At 41.6% G+C, this 19333-nt stretch overlaps 1 protein-coding gene across 1 annotated transcript in view; it reads left to right on the top strand.

Moving 5' to 3' along the window:
* The window catches only part of Non1 (nucleolar GTP-binding protein 1), an 82041-nt gene that overhangs the window by 29420 nt on the left and 33288 nt on the right, over window positions 1–19333 (top strand). The window contains exons 3-5 of the mRNA XM_080277979.1: window positions 5243–5413; window positions 5806–6124; window positions 19100–19215. Coding sequence (XP_080134105.1) covers window positions 5243–5413; window positions 5806–6124; window positions 19100–19215 — 606 coding nt within the window. The remainder of the gene's footprint in view (window positions 1–5242; window positions 5414–5805; window positions 6125–19099; window positions 19216–19333) is intronic.

Raw genomic sequence — 19333 nt, 5'->3', positions numbered from 1 at the left:
AAAGTCACCTGTAGGCAAAGGGAAGAGTAAAGAATGAAGGAAAGAAAGACAGAAGAGGAAGGAAGGAAAGAAGAGAGGAACGGGCAGTTGTCCGAGAGCAGCACTACATCGGGTGAGTTAGGGTAAAATCATCTGGTAGCAGCAAGAGTAAAAGATAGTTATATTGTAATTTATCATATATAAAGGCCCCAGCAAGCTTGCTTGCATTAGCCTTGCATACCACATGGCGGCTTTTCATGCTGCTCGATCTCTGGCTACCTCGCTGTTCAGTCTCTTATCCCTGAGGTCACACTCCATGACCTCATCACTTGTCTTTTTGGGTGTGCCTTATGTAACCATACCATGACGTTCATTTCTCACCTTACGCACCCACTTGTCATCCTTCATCCTCCAGGTATACCTAAAGCATCTCAGTCTACCCCTCATCATAACACCAGTTCCAGTCTTCCTCTCAGCTCTTCAGTCACAGACTTAGCCCCCCCTCCCAGGCCTCTAAGCAGTGTCATTTCTGTACTTTTAAGCCTATGAATATCTTCTTCCTCTACTGTCCAGGTTTCACTACCATACAGTGTTACACTCCTAACATATGTTGCATACAAAGATCTCTTAGCATTGAGGGACAGCCCTCTCAGAGTTAGAAGATGTAACAGCTCCTTGAACTTCCTCTAACCGCACCTTCCCTAGTCACAGAGCTAGCATCGGACAGTGTAAAGCTCCTGACACTTTGATGAGATGTCCATGAAATGCAGGATATTATTCCATTAAAACTCTTCCAAGTCATGTAATTTTGCCGTAAATACAAATCAGAGGGTCATGGTAAAGTTATAACAGCAGTAGTAGTGAAAACCTGCAAGGCAATTTTTTTTTTTTTTTTTTTTTTTTTTTTTTTTTTTTTTAAAGGGCCAGTCATGTTACTGTACAAGTCATTAATTCCCCATGTATATCAAGTGTTAGAAGAAAAATAAACTTTCAAAGTATCATAGTGTAAGTTCGTTTCGTTTAGTTTTTAAAGGCTCCAACATGCTTGCATGCGTCAGCCTTGGTCACCTAATGGCGGCTCTCCATGCTTCACGATCCATTGCAGCCTCCCTGTTCAGTCACTTAACCCTGAGGTCACACTTAATGACCTCGTCCCATTTCTTTCTCGGTCTACCCCTCATAACCCCACCCCCAGTATTAACACTTCTCACCTTCCTCACCCAGTTATCATCTCCCATCCTCTCCACATGTCCAAACCATCTCAATCTACCTCTCCTCATCACAACACCATACACTCCAGTTCCGTCCTACCTCTCAACTCTTCCATCGTAAACCCAGCCCCACCAGACCTTGCACGGAGGGACGCACTACACATCTACCTAATCATCGTCATTTCTGTACGTCTGAGCTGGCGAAAATCCTCCTTTACTGCCCAGGTCTCACTACCATACAGCATTACACTCCTAACACATGCTGCATACAAAGACCCCTTAGCACGTAGGGAGAGTCCTCTCAGTGTCAGGAGAGGCAACAGCTCCCTGAAATTCTTCCAACCACTTCTCACCCTAGCCACAGAGCTAGCTCCAGCCCCACCCCCAGCACATAACATGTCTCCTCAATAACAAAACTCTTCCATACACTCAAGAGATTCACCAGCAAGTTCAATCCTTTCACCCCTGACGATCTCCACCTGCTCTCCCCGACACGCCGTACACATAAAATCAGCATTATCTCGCAGTCTACCTCTGATACCACTACATCTCTTGTGCACCCATTTATCGCAAACACCGCACAAAATGGAATTACTTCCCACGCCCTTGTGGCAAACTGCACATGGCCACTCTCCCTCGTCTTTGACAGTACCGCCACCAACCCTAGATATCATCACTGTTGTTTTATCTGCATTTGCCCTTAAGCCCTTGTGCCCCATACCATCTCTCCACTTCCGAAACCGTTGTTCCACCTCCCTTTCGTTCTCTGCAATCAACACCAAATCATCAGCATACAACATCTCCCACGGGAGTCCTTTTCTAAAGTCACATGAGAGGGCATCAAGTACCATGATAAACAACATGGGACTCAAAACTGACCCTTGATGCACACCAACATTCACGGAAAACTCATCGCTTAAATCTCCATTCACTCTTACCTGGGTGCGAGCACCCACATACATAGTAATAACCACCCTAACGAGCAACTCCTCCAAGCCAAGCTTTGTCATTGCCCATTTCACCACCTCTCTAGGGACTCTGTCAAAGACCTTTTCCAAATCAACAAAAACAAAATACAGATCCCTTCTACCAATATATTTTTCCTGAAGCTGTCGAGCAATGAATATGGCATCAGTGGTCCCCCTACCTGGCATAAACCCAAACTGCATCTCATCAATATTCACTCTTTGTCTAATCATACCTTCTAAAACTCTTTCCATTATTAAATATAAAATTCTGTATCGTGACGTCAGAGGTATGAGGAAGGTTGGTGACGTAGTTGACATTTGTAGGCTAAGACATGGATCATAAAGAAGGCTGATATCCTGTTCTTTAACCCTTTTGTTGCTGAATTTATTTTTGGCTTGATTCTCAAAATGTGTCAATTCTCCAGCAAAAAATTAAAATGGCGTTAGGTAATGTCTGCAACATTTTTGTGACTGCCTAATACTTACATTTCCATTGTCGGCCCTAAAATTCCTTAATAGCTACATATATTATCAGCAGGATGATGAATACATAAAAAATTTGCCGGGAATTTAATTAAAAGGACTCTGAGATGTTGGCCAGCTGATATGTAAAGATCCAGTGTTTACTGCAATATTATATTCATTATCAAATGTTTTCTGTACACTTACATGCCCAGCACCTTCTTAAAAAACATGTAATCACATTACATTGCATATAACTCACCTAAATAATGGTAAATCTCCAAGAAATTGTGACACACGGCCAAGCGCTCGATCAGCTGGGCGGGCACATTTGTTGACGTGATGTTTTGACTTGCCACCGTATGAGGGCAGCACATTCTGGGATGCCATTGCCATAGCAATGTCGGCAAGAACCTGGAGTACCGCGCGGCCAGTTCAAACCGTTTTTTGAGGCCTGTCGACTACAGTCATATTCCGCAGTGAAAGGCAATAATGTAGAGAAACACTATAGTCGTAAAATGCAGCGAAAGGATTGATTAAGTTGACATCCTTTATCACATTTAACCCATTGCGTTTACTTTATATTCTCAAATATTTGCTAAAGACAGACAGAGTAGGGCCAGCTCTTGTACTGGTGGAAGAGTGTGCAGTAGTAAGCATGCAGAGGTCTTTTCTGCCATTCAGGACTGCCCCTTTAATGCACATGTGTGAGTTTTGGCAACATGTTAAAGGCTTAAAGTTATTATTGCGCTCCAATCGGATTGAGCCGATGAAGGTTTATATCCAAGGGGTGGTTGGGGTTGATTGCTCATGTAATGCCACTCAAGGATAAGTGAGGCTGGTCACTCTCATCTTAAATGTCGGGACCAACTGCTTAGCCCCGGGCTCATACGCTCCTCGTGGGGCTATGTAGGATTGGATGATGGATGGATGGATGTGTTTGTTTTGGCAACATGTTAAAGGCTTAAAGTTACAGAATATTAAATCTCAGATAATACAAGGACTCAGTACAAAGATTAATGTTAATACAGTAATGAAATGTACTACACTGGGTGGTAACCTTATAACGAAATTATGGCACCTGGTGGTTTAGTGGGTAATTAACCCAGGGATTGTGCATTTACATTTTTTTTTGGCCCACCCCGTGGTGTGCAAAAAATTATAAAAAAAATAGTTTTGGGTTATTATAAACTTGAAGATGCGTAGTGCCATTCATAAATTTGCCAATGGGTGGAGTAGAGAAAAAAAGATTTTTTGTTTATTGTTTTTGTTTATTATAAATTTAAAGATAAACATCCAGGGCATGATCTGGTAAAAAAAAAAAAAAAAAAACTTCGTCTTTGCGTAGGACCATGCTTTGCGTAGGGGTGGAGTAGTGAGCAGTGATGCACAGCCACTGGAAGGTTAGCACAGCCAGAGCTGTGGCTCACAATGCAGGGCTTCCCAGCCTGAGCTATGCCTTGCAGTCCACAGGTGAAGGTGCTTCAGTCGGATTAGCTGGTTCAGGTTTATATCCAAGGGATGGTTGGGGTTTATTGCTCACATAATGCCACTCAGGGATGAGTGAGGCTGGTCACTCTCAGGACCAACTTGCCTAGATCCGGGCTTCTACACTCCTCATGGGGCAACACTGGATTAGATGATGAATGAGTAAAATGAATTATAATCAGGCCTTAATCTATATAAGTGACCGAGTACAGTGTTCAGTTAACGTAATAAAAGCGATTCAGCATGATGAAGTGAAAGACTGTCACGTGAGTGGCAAGTCTATGATCGTAAATAATAAAATTTTACAAATTAAAAAGGTCATTCCTATTGATCATGATTGTTCTAAGTAATATTTAGTTACTTCAGTGATATACCAGCATGCCATTGCTGTATCTCACAGTTCATTACGTAAGTAAAAGTAATCCACAACTATTACAAGCATGGTAACCAGTAAAGGACTGGCTTTGGACCAAGATGAGGATGACAAAGAATTTTGAAAGTTCCCCATTGCTCCATTGCTGGGTGATGTTATTCAGCTTTGGGAGGACTTTCTATTGTTTACCTCATTGAGTGAATTTCTTTTTCCCATTGCATCTACCAGGTGACTTTAGCCGGCTGAGAAGCAGCCTCATTAAAAAACAAGTTAGGAACAGTGTCCATTAAATGCACTATGATAGCCTTCTGTAAACTGAGTAAAATGGTATATCTAACTGTAGTGAGAGTAAAGTATAAAAGACTTCATTGTCCTGAATGTGATTAGGGTTAGATAGTTCATAGTTATAAATTTAATCATTTGAGAAAAACTTTTATGTACAGATTGCAGTTTTACAGTGTATTTATATAATTCAGCAGTAGGAGCATTTCCATACAGATGGGACTGTCAGTACAAAGATTAATGTTAATACAGTAATGAATTACTATGCAGGGTGATAACCATATACAGTAACCATATTATGGCACGTGGTGGTTTAGTGGGTAATTAAGGCGCTCCAATCGGATTGAGCCGGTGCCGGTTTATATCCTTTTATTGAGGACGATTTACAAATTGCAAATTGTTGAACTGAGCTATTTTCTTAAAATAGTGAAGTTAATTGTGATGACAGAGCTATAATTACAGCATCATTGATTTTTCAGGACTTCATTGACATCATCCTCTCTAAGACCCAGCGCAAGACTCCAACAGTGATACACAAGCACTACAAAATATCACGCATCCGCCGCTTCTACATGACCAAAGTGAAGTACACCCAGCAGAATTTCCATGATAAGCTCTCCACAATCCTTACTGACTTCCCTAAGCTTGAGGTGGGTACAGTACAAGCCTTGGGAAGAGGGTAGATAAAAAGTTAAAATGCAAATGGCATAAATTTATATGAAAAAGGAACAAACTTTGGTGCGAGCTTATTTATAAGTATTTTGTTATTTTTTTCAAGCAGGACACTTATATGAACTTTTTTTTTTTTTTTTTTTTTTAAGTGATGCTTTGAATTTTTGTTCTGTTTACAACTTGGTGCAGACTGAACCTCATGTCTTGTATTATCAAAATTGTATCTTTCCAGTTTCAGTAGAGATATTGATTTATGTGCCCTGCACTATAATCTTAAAATTGTCAAAATCATGTTATTCATTCTATCTAGATGTCTAATGTGCTTCTGTTATAGTTATTTCTCTCTATAGTATTTCTCTCTTGCTGGCAGGACCTACACCCATTCTATGCAGACCTGCTGAACACGCTGTACAACAAGGACCACTACAAGCTCTCTCTGGGTCAGATCAACATAGCTCGCCACCTGATTGACAAGATTGCCAGTGATTACATCAAGCTCCTTAAGTATGGTGACTCTCTCTATCGATGTAAGCAGCTTAAACGAGCGGCAATGGGACGTATGGCAACAGTGATGAAGAAGCAGGCACCACCCCTGAAGTACTTGGAAGATGTAAGGCAACATATATCCCGTCTGCCCTCCATTGACCCCAACACCCGTACTCTGCTGCTCTGTGGCTGTCCTAATGCTGGTAAGGGCTTTGAATATGCTAAATTTGCATAGATGGAAAGGGTAGATGTTGTACAAATTAGTAAGAGACGGAAATATACTTGTACTAGTATGTGTGTGTGTGTGTGTGTGTGTGTGTGTGTGTGTGTGTGGAGAGAGAGAGAGAAAGAAATTTCTCCAGATCATGGAAGTAGATGAAGTCGTGAATTTTTGCTACAGAGGTTTTTAATACTGTCTTCTTCATCGTCTTTGCAGCTTTGTCCATGATTATATGGGGTTGCTGTTTCTGACCAGTTGTCTCCATTCTCCTCTATGTACAGGTGCATCCCTTGGTATATTCTTCGTCCTCATATCTTGCTGTATACAGTCCATCCACCATCTCCTCAGCCGACCCCTTCACTGTCTACTTTCCACATCCATGCCCATCACTTTTCTATCCACATGGTCCTCATTCCTTGTTATTACATGTCCGTACCATTGTATTCACCTCTCCTGCACCTTCTTTGAGTTTATCACGACCTTAATCATTCCCGATCTCATCCATTTTTGTGACCCATCTCAGCATCTGCATCTCCACCACCTCCAGCTTTCTCTCCTGAGACTTCTTTATGGGCCAAGTTTCTTAACTGTATATCATTGCAGGCCTTACCACTGTTTTAAATACTTTTCCTTTCACTCTTGCACTGATTTTTCTATCACATACTCCTGACATATCTCTCCAGTTTCTCCATCCTGCCGGTATCCTACGGTTAATTTCTGCATCCAGTCCGCAGTCAGCTGTTATATTCGACCCCAAATACTTGAATGATCCAGCTGTTTTTATCTTTTCTCCCAGCAGACTCACATCTCCCTGATCTGCTTCTCCATTAAAGCATAGATATTCCATCTTTCATACTAATTTCCAGTCCTCTATCCTTCATTTCCATTCTCCACTCCTCCAACTTCCATTCTACTCTCTCCCTGATGGTATCATTCAGCACAGTATCATCTGCAAACAACATAACCCATGGAGCCTCTTCTGTGATGCCTTGCCCCAAATATCCATTAACAAATTGAAGATATAGGGACTCAACGAAGATCCCTGATGTTGCCCAACTTTTAATGGAAACTTCTCTGTCACACCAACACTACTACTGACCCTAGTTCTCACTAGGTCATACATATCTTTAACCCATCTCACATACTTTTCTGAAATACCTTCTCCCTCATACATCTCCATGCTTCCTGCCTTGGCACATTATCATACGCTTTTTCCAAGTCGACCAAAATCATATGCAGCTTTGTCTGTTTCTCTCCAAATTTTTCCTGGATTTGATGCACTGCAAAGATTGCACCTGTTGTTCCTTTTCCTAGCATGAATCTGAATTGTTGTTCACCAATCTCTGTTTCCTCCCTTAACCTTTTCTCTATTATTCTCTCCCATATTTTCATTGTGTGTGACATCAGCTTTATATCCCAATAGTTCCCACAATCCTGAATGTCACCTTTTTCCTTATAGATCGGTGCTATCACACTTTTTCGCTAGGCCTCCAGTACCGGTATTTTCTTCTGATCATATATCTTCTGCATTAACTCTACAAGTACATCTACTCCATCTTCTCCCAAACTTTTCCATGCCTCTGCTAGTATTTCATCTGGTCCCGCTGCCTTCCCATTTTTCAGCTTTTTCAATGCTGCTTTGACATCCTCCCTACTAGTTTCCGGTGTTTCCCTCTCATTTGGTGTCCCATCTCCAAAAACAACTTCTCTCGTTTTCCTTGCTCAGTAACTTTTCAAAATACTCTTTCTACCTTCCTTTTATGCCCTCCTTTGCACTCGGTACCCTATCCCCATCATCCTTTATCTGTTGTATATGCGTAATATCTTTCGTCACTTTGTTCCTTCTTTTCCGAACGCAAAGATTTTCTTCTGTCCTTCCAGTGTTTCCAGTTCCTCGTAGAGCTGATCCACTGCTCTTGCCTTTGCTCTTGTTACTGCTTTTTTGGCTGCATTGTTTGCTGTGTTTATCCTCTATCTTCTTCATTCCCAGTTCTGTCAGATTTCTTCTTTGCCTCTTTCTTCTCATCTACCCTTTGCTTCTGCTCCTCATTCCACCACCATTTTTCCATATCTTTTGGGGAGCTTTTTCCAAATGTTTTGCCCAGCAGTTCTTCCCTCTCCTGCTTAATTATCTTGATGTTCTCCCACCACTCATTTACATTCTCTTCTGGTGTTATTTCTCATAACTCTGGTTCTACACTCTTTAAGTCCTCCTCTTTCAACTTCCACCATTTGATTTTTGCAGTTCCATGTTGTTCCCTTTCCTCACGCTAACTTCTGAGTCCACCACTGTAAGCCGATGTTGTGCCCATCGCCATTTATCACTTTACAGTTCACAATTTCTTCCAGATGGTTCCTTCTACATAGCAGAAAATCAATTTGACTCTCTTAGTTCACTTTTGTAAGTGATAATTTGATTTGCAGGCTTTTTAACAAAAAGTATGTAGAATAATCATGTCTGCTGCCAGTGCGGAGTCAGTTATGATCTCTCCTGCATTCTTCACTCCACTTCCGAAACCACCATGCACTCTAGAAAACACATCGCTCTCCCTACCCACATGACCATTCACATCTCCTCCAATGAAAACTCTCTCTCCTCTGGGAACCCCTACCAATACTTCATCCAGATGCCTCCAGAACTCCTGCTTTTCTCCCTCACACACCTTACCTGCGTTGCATAGGCACAAACCACATTTAGCACCAAGCCACCATGTTCCAGTTTCACACTCATTATCCGATCACTTTTTCTTCCCATACCCACCAGCCCCTCCTTCCAATTCATATCCAAGATGATTCCAACATCGTTTCTTCCTTGTGCATTTGCTCCACTACCGATGAGCTTATACCCTGCGTTGATGTCACCTGCCTTGTTTCCTTGCCACCTTGTTTCTTGCACAAACAATACTCTCACTTTGCTTCTGTCCATCATATCAGCCAGTTCCAAACCTCTCCTGGTCATGCTCCCCACATTCAGCACCCCCCACCCTCAGAGCTCGCTTCTTCAGCTGTGCCCACTCATGACGTAGTAGCCCTTGCTCACTTGTTATGGGTCAGGCGAGGTCCCTGTGCGTTGCCTCTTGGAGATGCCCCGGTCCAGGGCCAATGATAGATAACTAATCATAGGTTTGAGCAGTGTTTTACGACTGGATGCCCTTCCTGCCATCAACCCTCCCTATTTACCTGGGCTTGGGACCGGCACTACGTTGGGCTGGCTTGTCCCTGCAGTGGCAAGGTTTTTAATACTATACGAGTGAATTAGTCAGTACTTCCTAGTACAGGTTGTCCTGGCTATAACGATGATACGCGTTTGGGAAAACCCGTCGTTGAGTCGGGGTATTGTTAAATGGTAACATTATAACATAGAAAGTTTAGGGATGCATTTGGGAGCCTTGGGATTCCCCCCCTCCCCAAACCAAGTCCAAAACCTACCCAAATGAGTCCAAAAACAAGTTTTAGCTCACCTGTACCCCCAAATAGCTTTAAAACAAGCAAAATTAAGTCTAAAAGCAGTTAATAACTTGCTTAAACCCAAAAATAAAATATAAAAATAATAAAAAATGAAGTATGGAAAAAAATTAAACATACTGTAGTAAACTGTACCCAAAAATGACAGTGTTCACCCCACCTATGACTAAAACACATTAATTTAAGTCTAAAAAGTTTGTAAATCAACTTAAACACAAAATTTGTCTAAAATGTCATCAAAATCGGTTCAGAACAAAACCCGTCGCATAACTGGGGACTCGCCATTGTTAGGCAGGGAAGGGTGTTAATTTTTTTTACATCATTAACCCCCCCCCCCCCATCCCGACATTTTCTGGGCAGTGGTACGCCCCAGTCCCGACATTTTTGGACCTTTTTTTTTTTTTTTTTTTTTTTTTTTTTTTGCTCAAACATCCGCTTTTGGTGAGAAACATCAAAAATTCATAGAGAAATCGCTCACCTGTGGTTTAAAATACTCGATCCAGGTAGGAGTACCTCCTTACCTTACAGGGTTTTCTATCAGGCTGGCTGCAAAGAAAACGAGTTCTGTGGGAGGATAACTATTCCACACCACTCATAAACGGTATTTATTTATTTATTTGGTACGAATTTATATGTAGTACGAGAGTATATTGGTTTTCAAACGGTAATATAAGCATTATAAGCATTGTTTCACTCACTAACTCATCACCATTCCTGACCTTTTTTTGCCACATTACCTGATCATCATTTCTGACTGTTTCTTCCTCTAATGTTTGTCCTCCACATTGTCATCGATTGGGGAATCACTCTGGCCCTGAATTTCGTACCGTGGCATGACATGGCTTTACTGGCCAGGTCACTGATAACAGGTGAATTGCTGAGAAAAGGGCATGTAGGGGGGGGAGGAGGTCATGCTGGGTAAGGCATTGCCCCTGCCTGGCATCTTGTAGAGGAAGGTGTCCCGTGTATACGTACCAAAAATCACTCGCGAAAATTGAAAATTGTGCAAATTAAATTTAAAATTGTGCAAATTAGGGACCTTCCAATGTTGCCACGTTAATTTACGTCTCCGGGATATGAGTGCACATCATGTGAGGACGTGAATTCACGTCTCCGGGACGGGGCGGGTTAAGGTGGGGTATCGCACAAAGAAGGATCATATAGTGAGGTATACCTGTATTAGGATGTGAGGGAATAGACAGTAGCACCAGCCAGTCACACAATGTATCCCACTGCGTCACAGGGATTGACACCTATCAAGGGTGTGCAGCCAGAAAACTTTGTCCCAGTCACCTAGTGGCGGAACTGAAAGGAGACAGGACGCGGGCTCCACCAGTGCAATTTTGGGACTGGGATGAGGTGGGGCTTGGATCTGTGGCAGAGGGTACAGGGCATTGTGGTTCCCAGGCTGCCACTTCCACCCAGCAGAGAGGGGACCTAAACCTGGGAGTAGCATCCCAGGAGTCTACCCAATCAGTGGATGTATAATGGTGGGGCATTTGCAGTGCCAAGGCATTCTTGGAGGGTGTCCTTTTAGTTTTCCTGGCAGTGTGCCCCGAGTCCACTGTCACAGCCACTGGTCACGACTGGTGGGCGGTAGGTCTCAGATCCCATGCCTGGACTTGGGTCTGTGCAGGTGGGCAGGGCCTGTGATCTGTCTTCTCCTTTGTTTACCTTGCTTATGACAAAATTGAGAAGAAAAAGGAATAATAATGGAAAGCCTGCAGAAATCAAATCACATAGGGGCTTGAGAGTGGCATCGTGAAATGTGGATAGTTTGATGGGTAGAGCAAGGGAAGCAATAAAGATGGGTTGGAGGGGCGTGGATGTTGATTGCGTACAGGAAGTCAGATTCAGGGGAGGGTCAGCTAGAATGATTTCCAGGATGGACTGCAAGTACAGTAGCTATAGGCTATTTTGGCATATATATATATATACTATATATATATATATATATATATATATATATATATATGTATATATATATATATATAATATATATATAGACATATAGAACAGAGGAAGGAAACACAAATGAATTAAAAAATATAATAATAATAATAATAATAATCTATACACCAGAGTACAGGTGTCCTCCATTCATAAACAATCTGTAACAGTTGGACTTCAACAGTCGTATATTGAAGTTTGGGTGGAAACCACTCAGGGGAAACGAGTTCCAAAGAGATGCAGTTCGGAGAAGAAAAGAATTCTGATAGGCAGAAGTTTTGCAACGTGGCAGTGTGACAGTCCACACATTAGCGCTACTAGATGTCCGTGTAGTGCGGAAGAAGGCATGGAGAGGTGGCACAATGGATGCAACTTTGTCTGAGCATTTGCCATAAAAGTATCTGTAAAATAATGCAAGGGAGACAACATTCCCTCTTATTTGTAGGGGAGGAACTGTAGTTCATTTGTAATAGTATGGTTGTTAATAATTCTAACAGTTTTGTACTGAATTTTGTCTAGTTGTTTTAATACAACCTCATCACATCCATTCCACAAGGGTGAACAAGGTTCCAGCTGAGAGCACACATGACTCTTAAATTATAGCGATCTGCCCGTCAGTGAAGAAGTTATAGACACCGTACAATAATCCAAAGTTCTTCGAAGCAGTTTTAGCAAGTGATATAACATGAGAGGTCCAGCTGAGGGCATTATTAAGTGAAACACTGAGAATTTCAGTACTTTTAGAGATCTGCCCGTCAGTGAAGAAGTTATAGACACGTACAATAATCCAAAGTTCTTCGAAGCAGTTTTAGCATGTGATATAACATGAGAGGTCCAGCTGAGGGCATTATTAAGTGAAACACTGAGAATTTCAGTACTTTTAGATATAAGAATATTAGTAGCATTGAAGGTAATATAGAAATCAGGCAATATCTGTCTATTAGTAAATTGTATATATCTGATTTTACTAGCATTAAATGAAACATTGTTATTTTGTCCCCATTCAGTGATCTTAGATAAGTCTTGATTTATGGAGATTGCTGTACAGAGTTGTGAGTTAGAGATACTTTTTTTTTCTTTTAAGTGAGAAAGAAGGAACCAAAGGCTGAGCCTGCATGAACATTCCTTCCAAGAAAAAAACAAAAACAGTACAAAGGAGAGCCAAATTCAAGATCCATTCATTTTGAGATGCCTGGACACTGCGTTTGAAAGACTGGAGATCATAGGAAGTAGGAAGTGCTGACAGAGGGAGACAGTTCCAGAGTTGACCTGTTGCATAAATGATAGACTGGGAGTAACAATGAACTCATGCATTAAAGAGTTGGACAGAAAAGGGATGAAAGTTTGTTGCTAGACGGGTGCTACCGCCCATCGTAGAGGTGGAGGGATGCAACCAGACAGTTCAGAGGAGCAGAGACCATTGAAATAGTGATAGAAAAGAGATAAAGAGGCAACAGTGCAGTGAAGAGACAGAGGTTGAAGGGAGCCAGTAACAGGAGTAGACTTGATGAGATGAATAGCCTTTGACTTCACCCTATTGAGAAGAGCTGTATGTGGGGAGCCTCCCCACACGTGAGAGTTGTATTCTAAACAGGGGTGAATAAAACCCTTGTATGAAGTCAACAACTGTGCAGGGGTAAAGAAGGCATGGAGTCGGCTTAGCACACCTAATCTCTTGGAAGCAGATTTTACAAGAAATGCAATATGATCTTTCCAAGATAAGTCCCATGTGAATGAAACCCCAAGCATGTTCAAGGATGATGCAGGATTGAGCTGGATATTATTAAACATTAGTGGGTACGCCTGTGGAAGATTTTGATGGGTTGATAGGTATAAAAACTGAGTCTTTGATGCATTATAAACAACAAGATTATTTTTACCCCAGTCAGAGATACGAGCCAAGTCAGCCATTAGGTGTGCCATAGTCTCATCCATTGTTTGTTGTAACTGCTGAGATGGATGTTGCGGGAACCGAATGGAAAGGTGAAGGGTGGAATCATCAGCATATGAGTGGATAGGATTCGATGTACAGCTTAGAAGGTCATTGATGAATAAAAGAAAGAGAATTGGTGATAGGACAGAGCCCTGAGGAACACCACTGTTGATAGATATAGGAGAAAAACGATGGCCGTCTACAACAGCAGCTATAGAACGACCAGAAAGGAAGCTAGAATTGAAGGCATTGATAGGATAGAAACCGTAAGAGGGCAGTTTGGAAATTAAAGATTTATGCCAGACTCGATCGAAAGCCTTTGAGATGTCAAATACAATGGCAAAGCTTTCGCCAAAATCCCGAAAGGAGGATGAACTTTGTGAATGGGTGTTTAAGTGTGAATGAACTGTAAAGTGTTGAGTCATCTGCATATGAATGGATGGGATTATGGGTGACAGGCAAGAGATCATTAATATGAATTAGGAATAGGGTTGGAGCCATAACTGACCCTTGTGGCACCTGAAATTAATTGAGTGGAAATTGGAATATACTGTACATCATCCACTTTTACTCTATCTCTCTGTCGCTGAGATATGAAGAAATAAGAGGAACAAAAGATGTTAGCCCATAGCAAGGGAGCTTGGATGGCAGGGAACAATGCCACACTGTCAAAAGCTTCAAAAGTATCAAGGGCTAATGTATGAGTTTCTCCATGTTGGTCACTTGACTGATGGATGGTATGAGTTTATCAATAGTGGATCTGTTGTAGTGAAAACCACACTGTCTTTCACTAATTAAGTTGTTGGATTCAAGATGTTTAACTGTGTGCTTATTAATTACAGTCTCAAACACTTCCAAGAGAAGACATGATAGTTACTGGTCCGTAATTAGAGGGGACAGAGATGGATATGGTGGCATGTTTGTGATGGTTGAGGAGAAATGGGTGGAATGTGTCATGAATGTAATGAGTGCAAATGGAAGGATTATAGCAAAGCTTGAAAATTCGTGACTTTAGTTATATCTGGATATGCTCCACAATTTGGCTTGGATGATGTAGAAAAAGATAGATTCTGGGATGACTTAATATGTTTGGTAAGTGGTATGGGCGATGATGAGGTTATAGTTTTAGGTGGGGATTTATTTGGCCATGTGCATGAAGCAGCTGATGGATATGAAGGGGTACATGGGGGATGTGCATATGGTACAAGGGATGGGAAAGGGGAAAGGATACTCAAATTTGGGGAGGCAATGAATATGATTGTGTGCAACACACATTTTAGGAAAGGAGAGAGTAGTTTGATTACAAATGAGTCAGGGGGAAATAGTAGCCAGATTGAATATTTCCTGGTCAAGAGGGGCTGATAGGAGGTTAGTGAAGAATGTTATAGTTATATGGTTCACACGAACTGAGGGCCCACTGTATACAGTATGCTTATATTCTGAGCTGGTGCTGCCATGAGAGAGATTTGTGGCTAAAAGCTTTGTAACTTGTCACACAGTCATCACTCTTAGGCAGGAAACGTTCAGGCACAGGTGAGAGAGTCAGAGTCCAAATTGAACCACTGACATTGTTGCAAATCTCATTACACATCTTCATTTATTTTATTATTTATTTTTTTTAACTACCATCATCCTGCAAGAGTTAAATAATTAACTAGTTTTTGGTACATGGTTTAGCTTCCAGCCCTTAGAAAGCATCATCGGTGCCATGCCAACCCCAGTATGTGGATTCCTGAAGAGAAAGCATGGTACCATTTTTAATGTACTGTATGAGAAACCTTTCATAAACCCCCCCTATTCATGAATACAGGTACTAGGTAGTTCTCGCTTTACGCGAGGGATACATTCCTGAAGGGATCGTGTACAGTAAATTTCGCGTAAAGTAAATGTATTTTTTCCCATAAGAATACATGTAAAGTCGGGGGTCGTGTTCCTTTGACTTAAGAAGTTAAGGGCGATGGTGTGGTTCCACATCTGGCTCATCTCGCTCTGAGTCTGGTCCTCATCCATTTCCACATCCACATCTCGTTCCAAGTTCTGGTCCTGTGTCCATTTCTACATCCACATTTCGTTCCGAGTCTGGTCCTGTGTCCGTTTCCACATCTACATCTTGTTCTGAGTCTGGTCCCGTGTCTGTTTCTACATCCACATCTCATTCCGAGTCTGGTCCTGCATCTTTTTCAGCACTTTTCCTTTGGAAGAATGATGTTATTGTCTGTTGTTTCTTTTTCTCTCTTTCTTTTTCTTTTTTCTTTTTTTTTTTCTTTTTTTTCCCCCCCAACATAACCTCGTAACAGGCCATGCTGCCCATCACTGCATGGGAAACAGTTGAGCTTCTTTCAGCATCTGGGTCATTTTCTTCAATGATGGCCAGTGCTTTTCTGATGAGCTTCAGACACCCAGACAAGTTCTTGGTTGTCAAAGCTCATAACGGTTCATCTGCTGCTGAGGTTGATGCTGCTGCTGCTGCTTCTGCCTCCAACAGCTGTTCCATGCACTCCTTCTCTGTCTCCAGCAGGTCTTCATTGGAGAGTTCCACCCGGTGGGATTGCAGCAATTCGCAAATGTCTTCTTCCCCAACTTCATCTGATCCAAGCTGCTGTACAAGGCAAATACTCTTGTTTACATCAGCCAAACTGTCATCAATACTAAAGCCTTTGAAGTCATGAACAAACTGAGGGCAGAGGTTCTCCTAGACTCTATTTAGGTACATTCTTGGCAACACAGTCCGAGATTGTTTGATGAAGGTGATGGCATCCTTCACTGTGAAATTCTTTCAGTTGTCCCGGACATTGATGTCTTGCTGCTTCATCACTTTTACCAGATCTGGCAGCGTCGACCACAGATAATAAGACTTGAAAGTCTGGATGATGCCCTGCTCACAAGGTTGAATCAGGAAGGTGGTGTTTGGAGGGAGAAACACAGTTTTTATTTTCTCGCTTATGTCTGCCAGGGATGGTGGGTGGCTAGGTGCGTTGTCTACAACAAGCAAAATCTTAAGTGGCAGATTTTCTTGCTTGCAGTAAAACTTCGCTTTTCAGTGGAGCTTATTCTTAAAATAATTACCAAACACTGTCTTTGTCATCCAGCCCTTCTTGTTGGCATACCAGTAGCAATGGAGGAACGCTTTGTTGAAACCCTGACAAAGTCAAGCGAACGTAAGAATTTTGTAGCATCATTTGATTTAGGCACAATAAAACTAGGCCAGCTTATGAATTTTGTTGCATCATTTGATTTAAGCGCATAAAAATTAGGCCAGTGTATGAATTTTGTTGCATCATTTGATTTAGGCACATAAAAACCAGCATATGAATTTTGTCGCATCGTTTGATTTAGGCACATAAAACTAGGCCTCATTTGATTTAGGCACATAAGAACTAGGCCAAAAACTAGGCCTCATTTGATTTAGGCACATAAGAACTAGGCCAGCATATGAATTTTCTTGCATCAATTGATTTAGGCACATAAAACTAGGCCAGTGTATGAATTTTCTTGCATCATTTGATTTTGGACAAAAACTAGGCCAGGGTACGAATTTTCTTGCATCATTTGATTTTGGCACATAAAAACTAGGCCAGCATATGAATTTCATTGCATCATTTGATTTAGCCACGTGAGCATAAAAATTTTGCAGCATCATTCAAGCTAGGCACATAAAAAAAAAAACAGGCCAGTGTAAAAATTGTGTAGCATCATTTGTTTTAGGCATACAAAAAAGTAAGCCAGTGTAAGAATTTGTGGCATCTAATGTAGGTGGTGGTGACCATCATCCACTCACTTGATGTAGTGCTGCCTACTTCTTCCGTAGCCTTTATCATTCTTTTTCTGTGCCTGCTCTCCTCTCTTACTATTTCTCCCATCGTTCCTGTCACTTCTTATTACTTTTCTTTCCTTTACAGGTGACTTTACATTGAGTGACAAGCCAAGTGGTTTCCTGTAAGCCAAGAAACCATTTACAACGCTGGGTGGTAATCATATAACCAAACCATATGTGCTCCCTACGTGTCATCAAGTGGGTTGGTGGAGGATTAGTGCCCCTCCCCGTAAAACAAATAAGTCAAAGTCAAATGGCCACCCGATACAGGATTATGGCGTCTAGCAATAGATAGATAGATAGATTTCACATAGGTACAAAGAAAAGTAGGTCAGCATACAAATTTTGTAGCATTATTTTCTAGCAACTTTTGAAATAGACACACAAAACGTCAGAATTTTTAGCTTCTATCATTATTTTAATTAGGCACTCAAATAATCAGGCGAGATTAAGAATTTTCCAGCATTGTTTGAATCAGACACACAAAAAGTTAGAAAATTTAGCTTCTATCATCATTTGAATTAGGTACAGTACACAAATTATAAATTATAAAACTCATCTTAGCTTGAGTGCCCCGAGATTATCGGAGTGGTAGACAATCACTGGCTTCAGCTTACAGTCACCTTCAGCGTTGGCCCCCAGTAGTAGTGTCAGGCGGTCCTGGGATGACTTGAATCCAGGGTGCTGTAGCCTCCTCCATGGAGATACATATAGGTGCGGCTCAGCAGCTTCTTCCAATATAGCCCAGTTTCATCAGTGTTGATCACCTGCGTGGAAGAATATCCGCCCTCTTCAGTTATGGACTTCAGCACAGTAGGGTATTCCTCGGCAGCTTGATGATCAGCAGATGCTGCCTTTCCCACCATTTTAAGATTGTGGAAGCCATAACGTTTGCGTAAGTTAGCAAACCAACCAGAACTTGCATTGAAAGGCCTTTTTTCTTCATCTGTGAGAAGATCATTACAAATTGACCTTGCCTTAGCTTGAACTAAGCTGAAGCTGACGGGCACGTGTAGTTTGTTATGGTTATCAGTCCACATGGCTAGCATCTTCTCCATTTGCTGCATTTCAACAGGCCAAGAATACGATGATTTAGAGCTGTTGAGTGGAGTTCCTACCTTAGTGCTGGCACGAATCTTGTCTGCGTTACTCCGAATGGTCCTGATGGTGCACTCACTAAGCTTCATAGCATCCACGATGACTGAGGTCTCCTGGCCCTTATCAGCTCTGTCTAGGACTTCCAGCTTTTGCTTTAGGGTCAAGGTCTTCCTGGACTTCTTAGGTGCACCACCACTAGCAGCAGAAGTTGAAGGGCGCTTGGAAGCCATGGTAAAATACTCAGGTACTGTGAGGTAGTGTTGCGTGAGTGAGCGAGAGCAGTGAGGTAGTGTGGCAGGAGAGAGATGTTGCCTCAACCAAGACGTTGGCAAAAATGGACGAAAACGAGGACTTACCCATTTAACCAGCCGCACACGCGAATTTGAGCACGCAATTTGAATCGGTATAGATCTCGTTATTTTAAATAAGTTGTGTAAAGTAAAAAAAAAAATGTATTTTTGACCTTGCGTTATTCCAAATTCGTTTAATTTAAACACGCGTATTTTGAGAACTACTTGTACCTTATAATCTGTCTCATGTGGTTTCCATACAATCCAGCTTACCACAAAAATCTGATTTGCATATCTTCAGAAACTACACATACCACCCCATTCATCTCAGCTGTACTGTTTATTATTGTGCAAAAATATATACCGGTATATATTTTTTTTTAATTGAGTTCCTTATGACATGCATAGGTAAGTCATCTTTCATGAACCTGGTGACTCGTGCTGATGTTGAGGTGCAGCCATACGCCTTTACTACCAAGTCTATCTATGTTGGTCACATGGACTACGAATACCTAAGATGGCAGGTGGGTGGGATGTTTATTTTAGCAGGTAAGGAAGGTGGGAAATTGTAGTCATCAATGAATGATTGTATTTTAACACTCAGTAGGTTGTAAAATACTGTAATAGGTGATGCACACAATT

Source organism: Coenobita brevimanus, chromosome 71, assembly GCF_032717465.1.
Source record: "Coenobita brevimanus isolate Jiangsu-jjx chromosome 71, ASM3271746v2, whole genome shotgun sequence".
Classification (NCBI taxonomy): Eukaryota; Metazoa; Arthropoda; class Malacostraca; order Decapoda; family Coenobitidae; genus Coenobita; species Coenobita brevimanus.
Note: the sequence above shows the minus strand (reverse complement) of the source record. Positions and strands in the feature narration are given on the sequence as shown.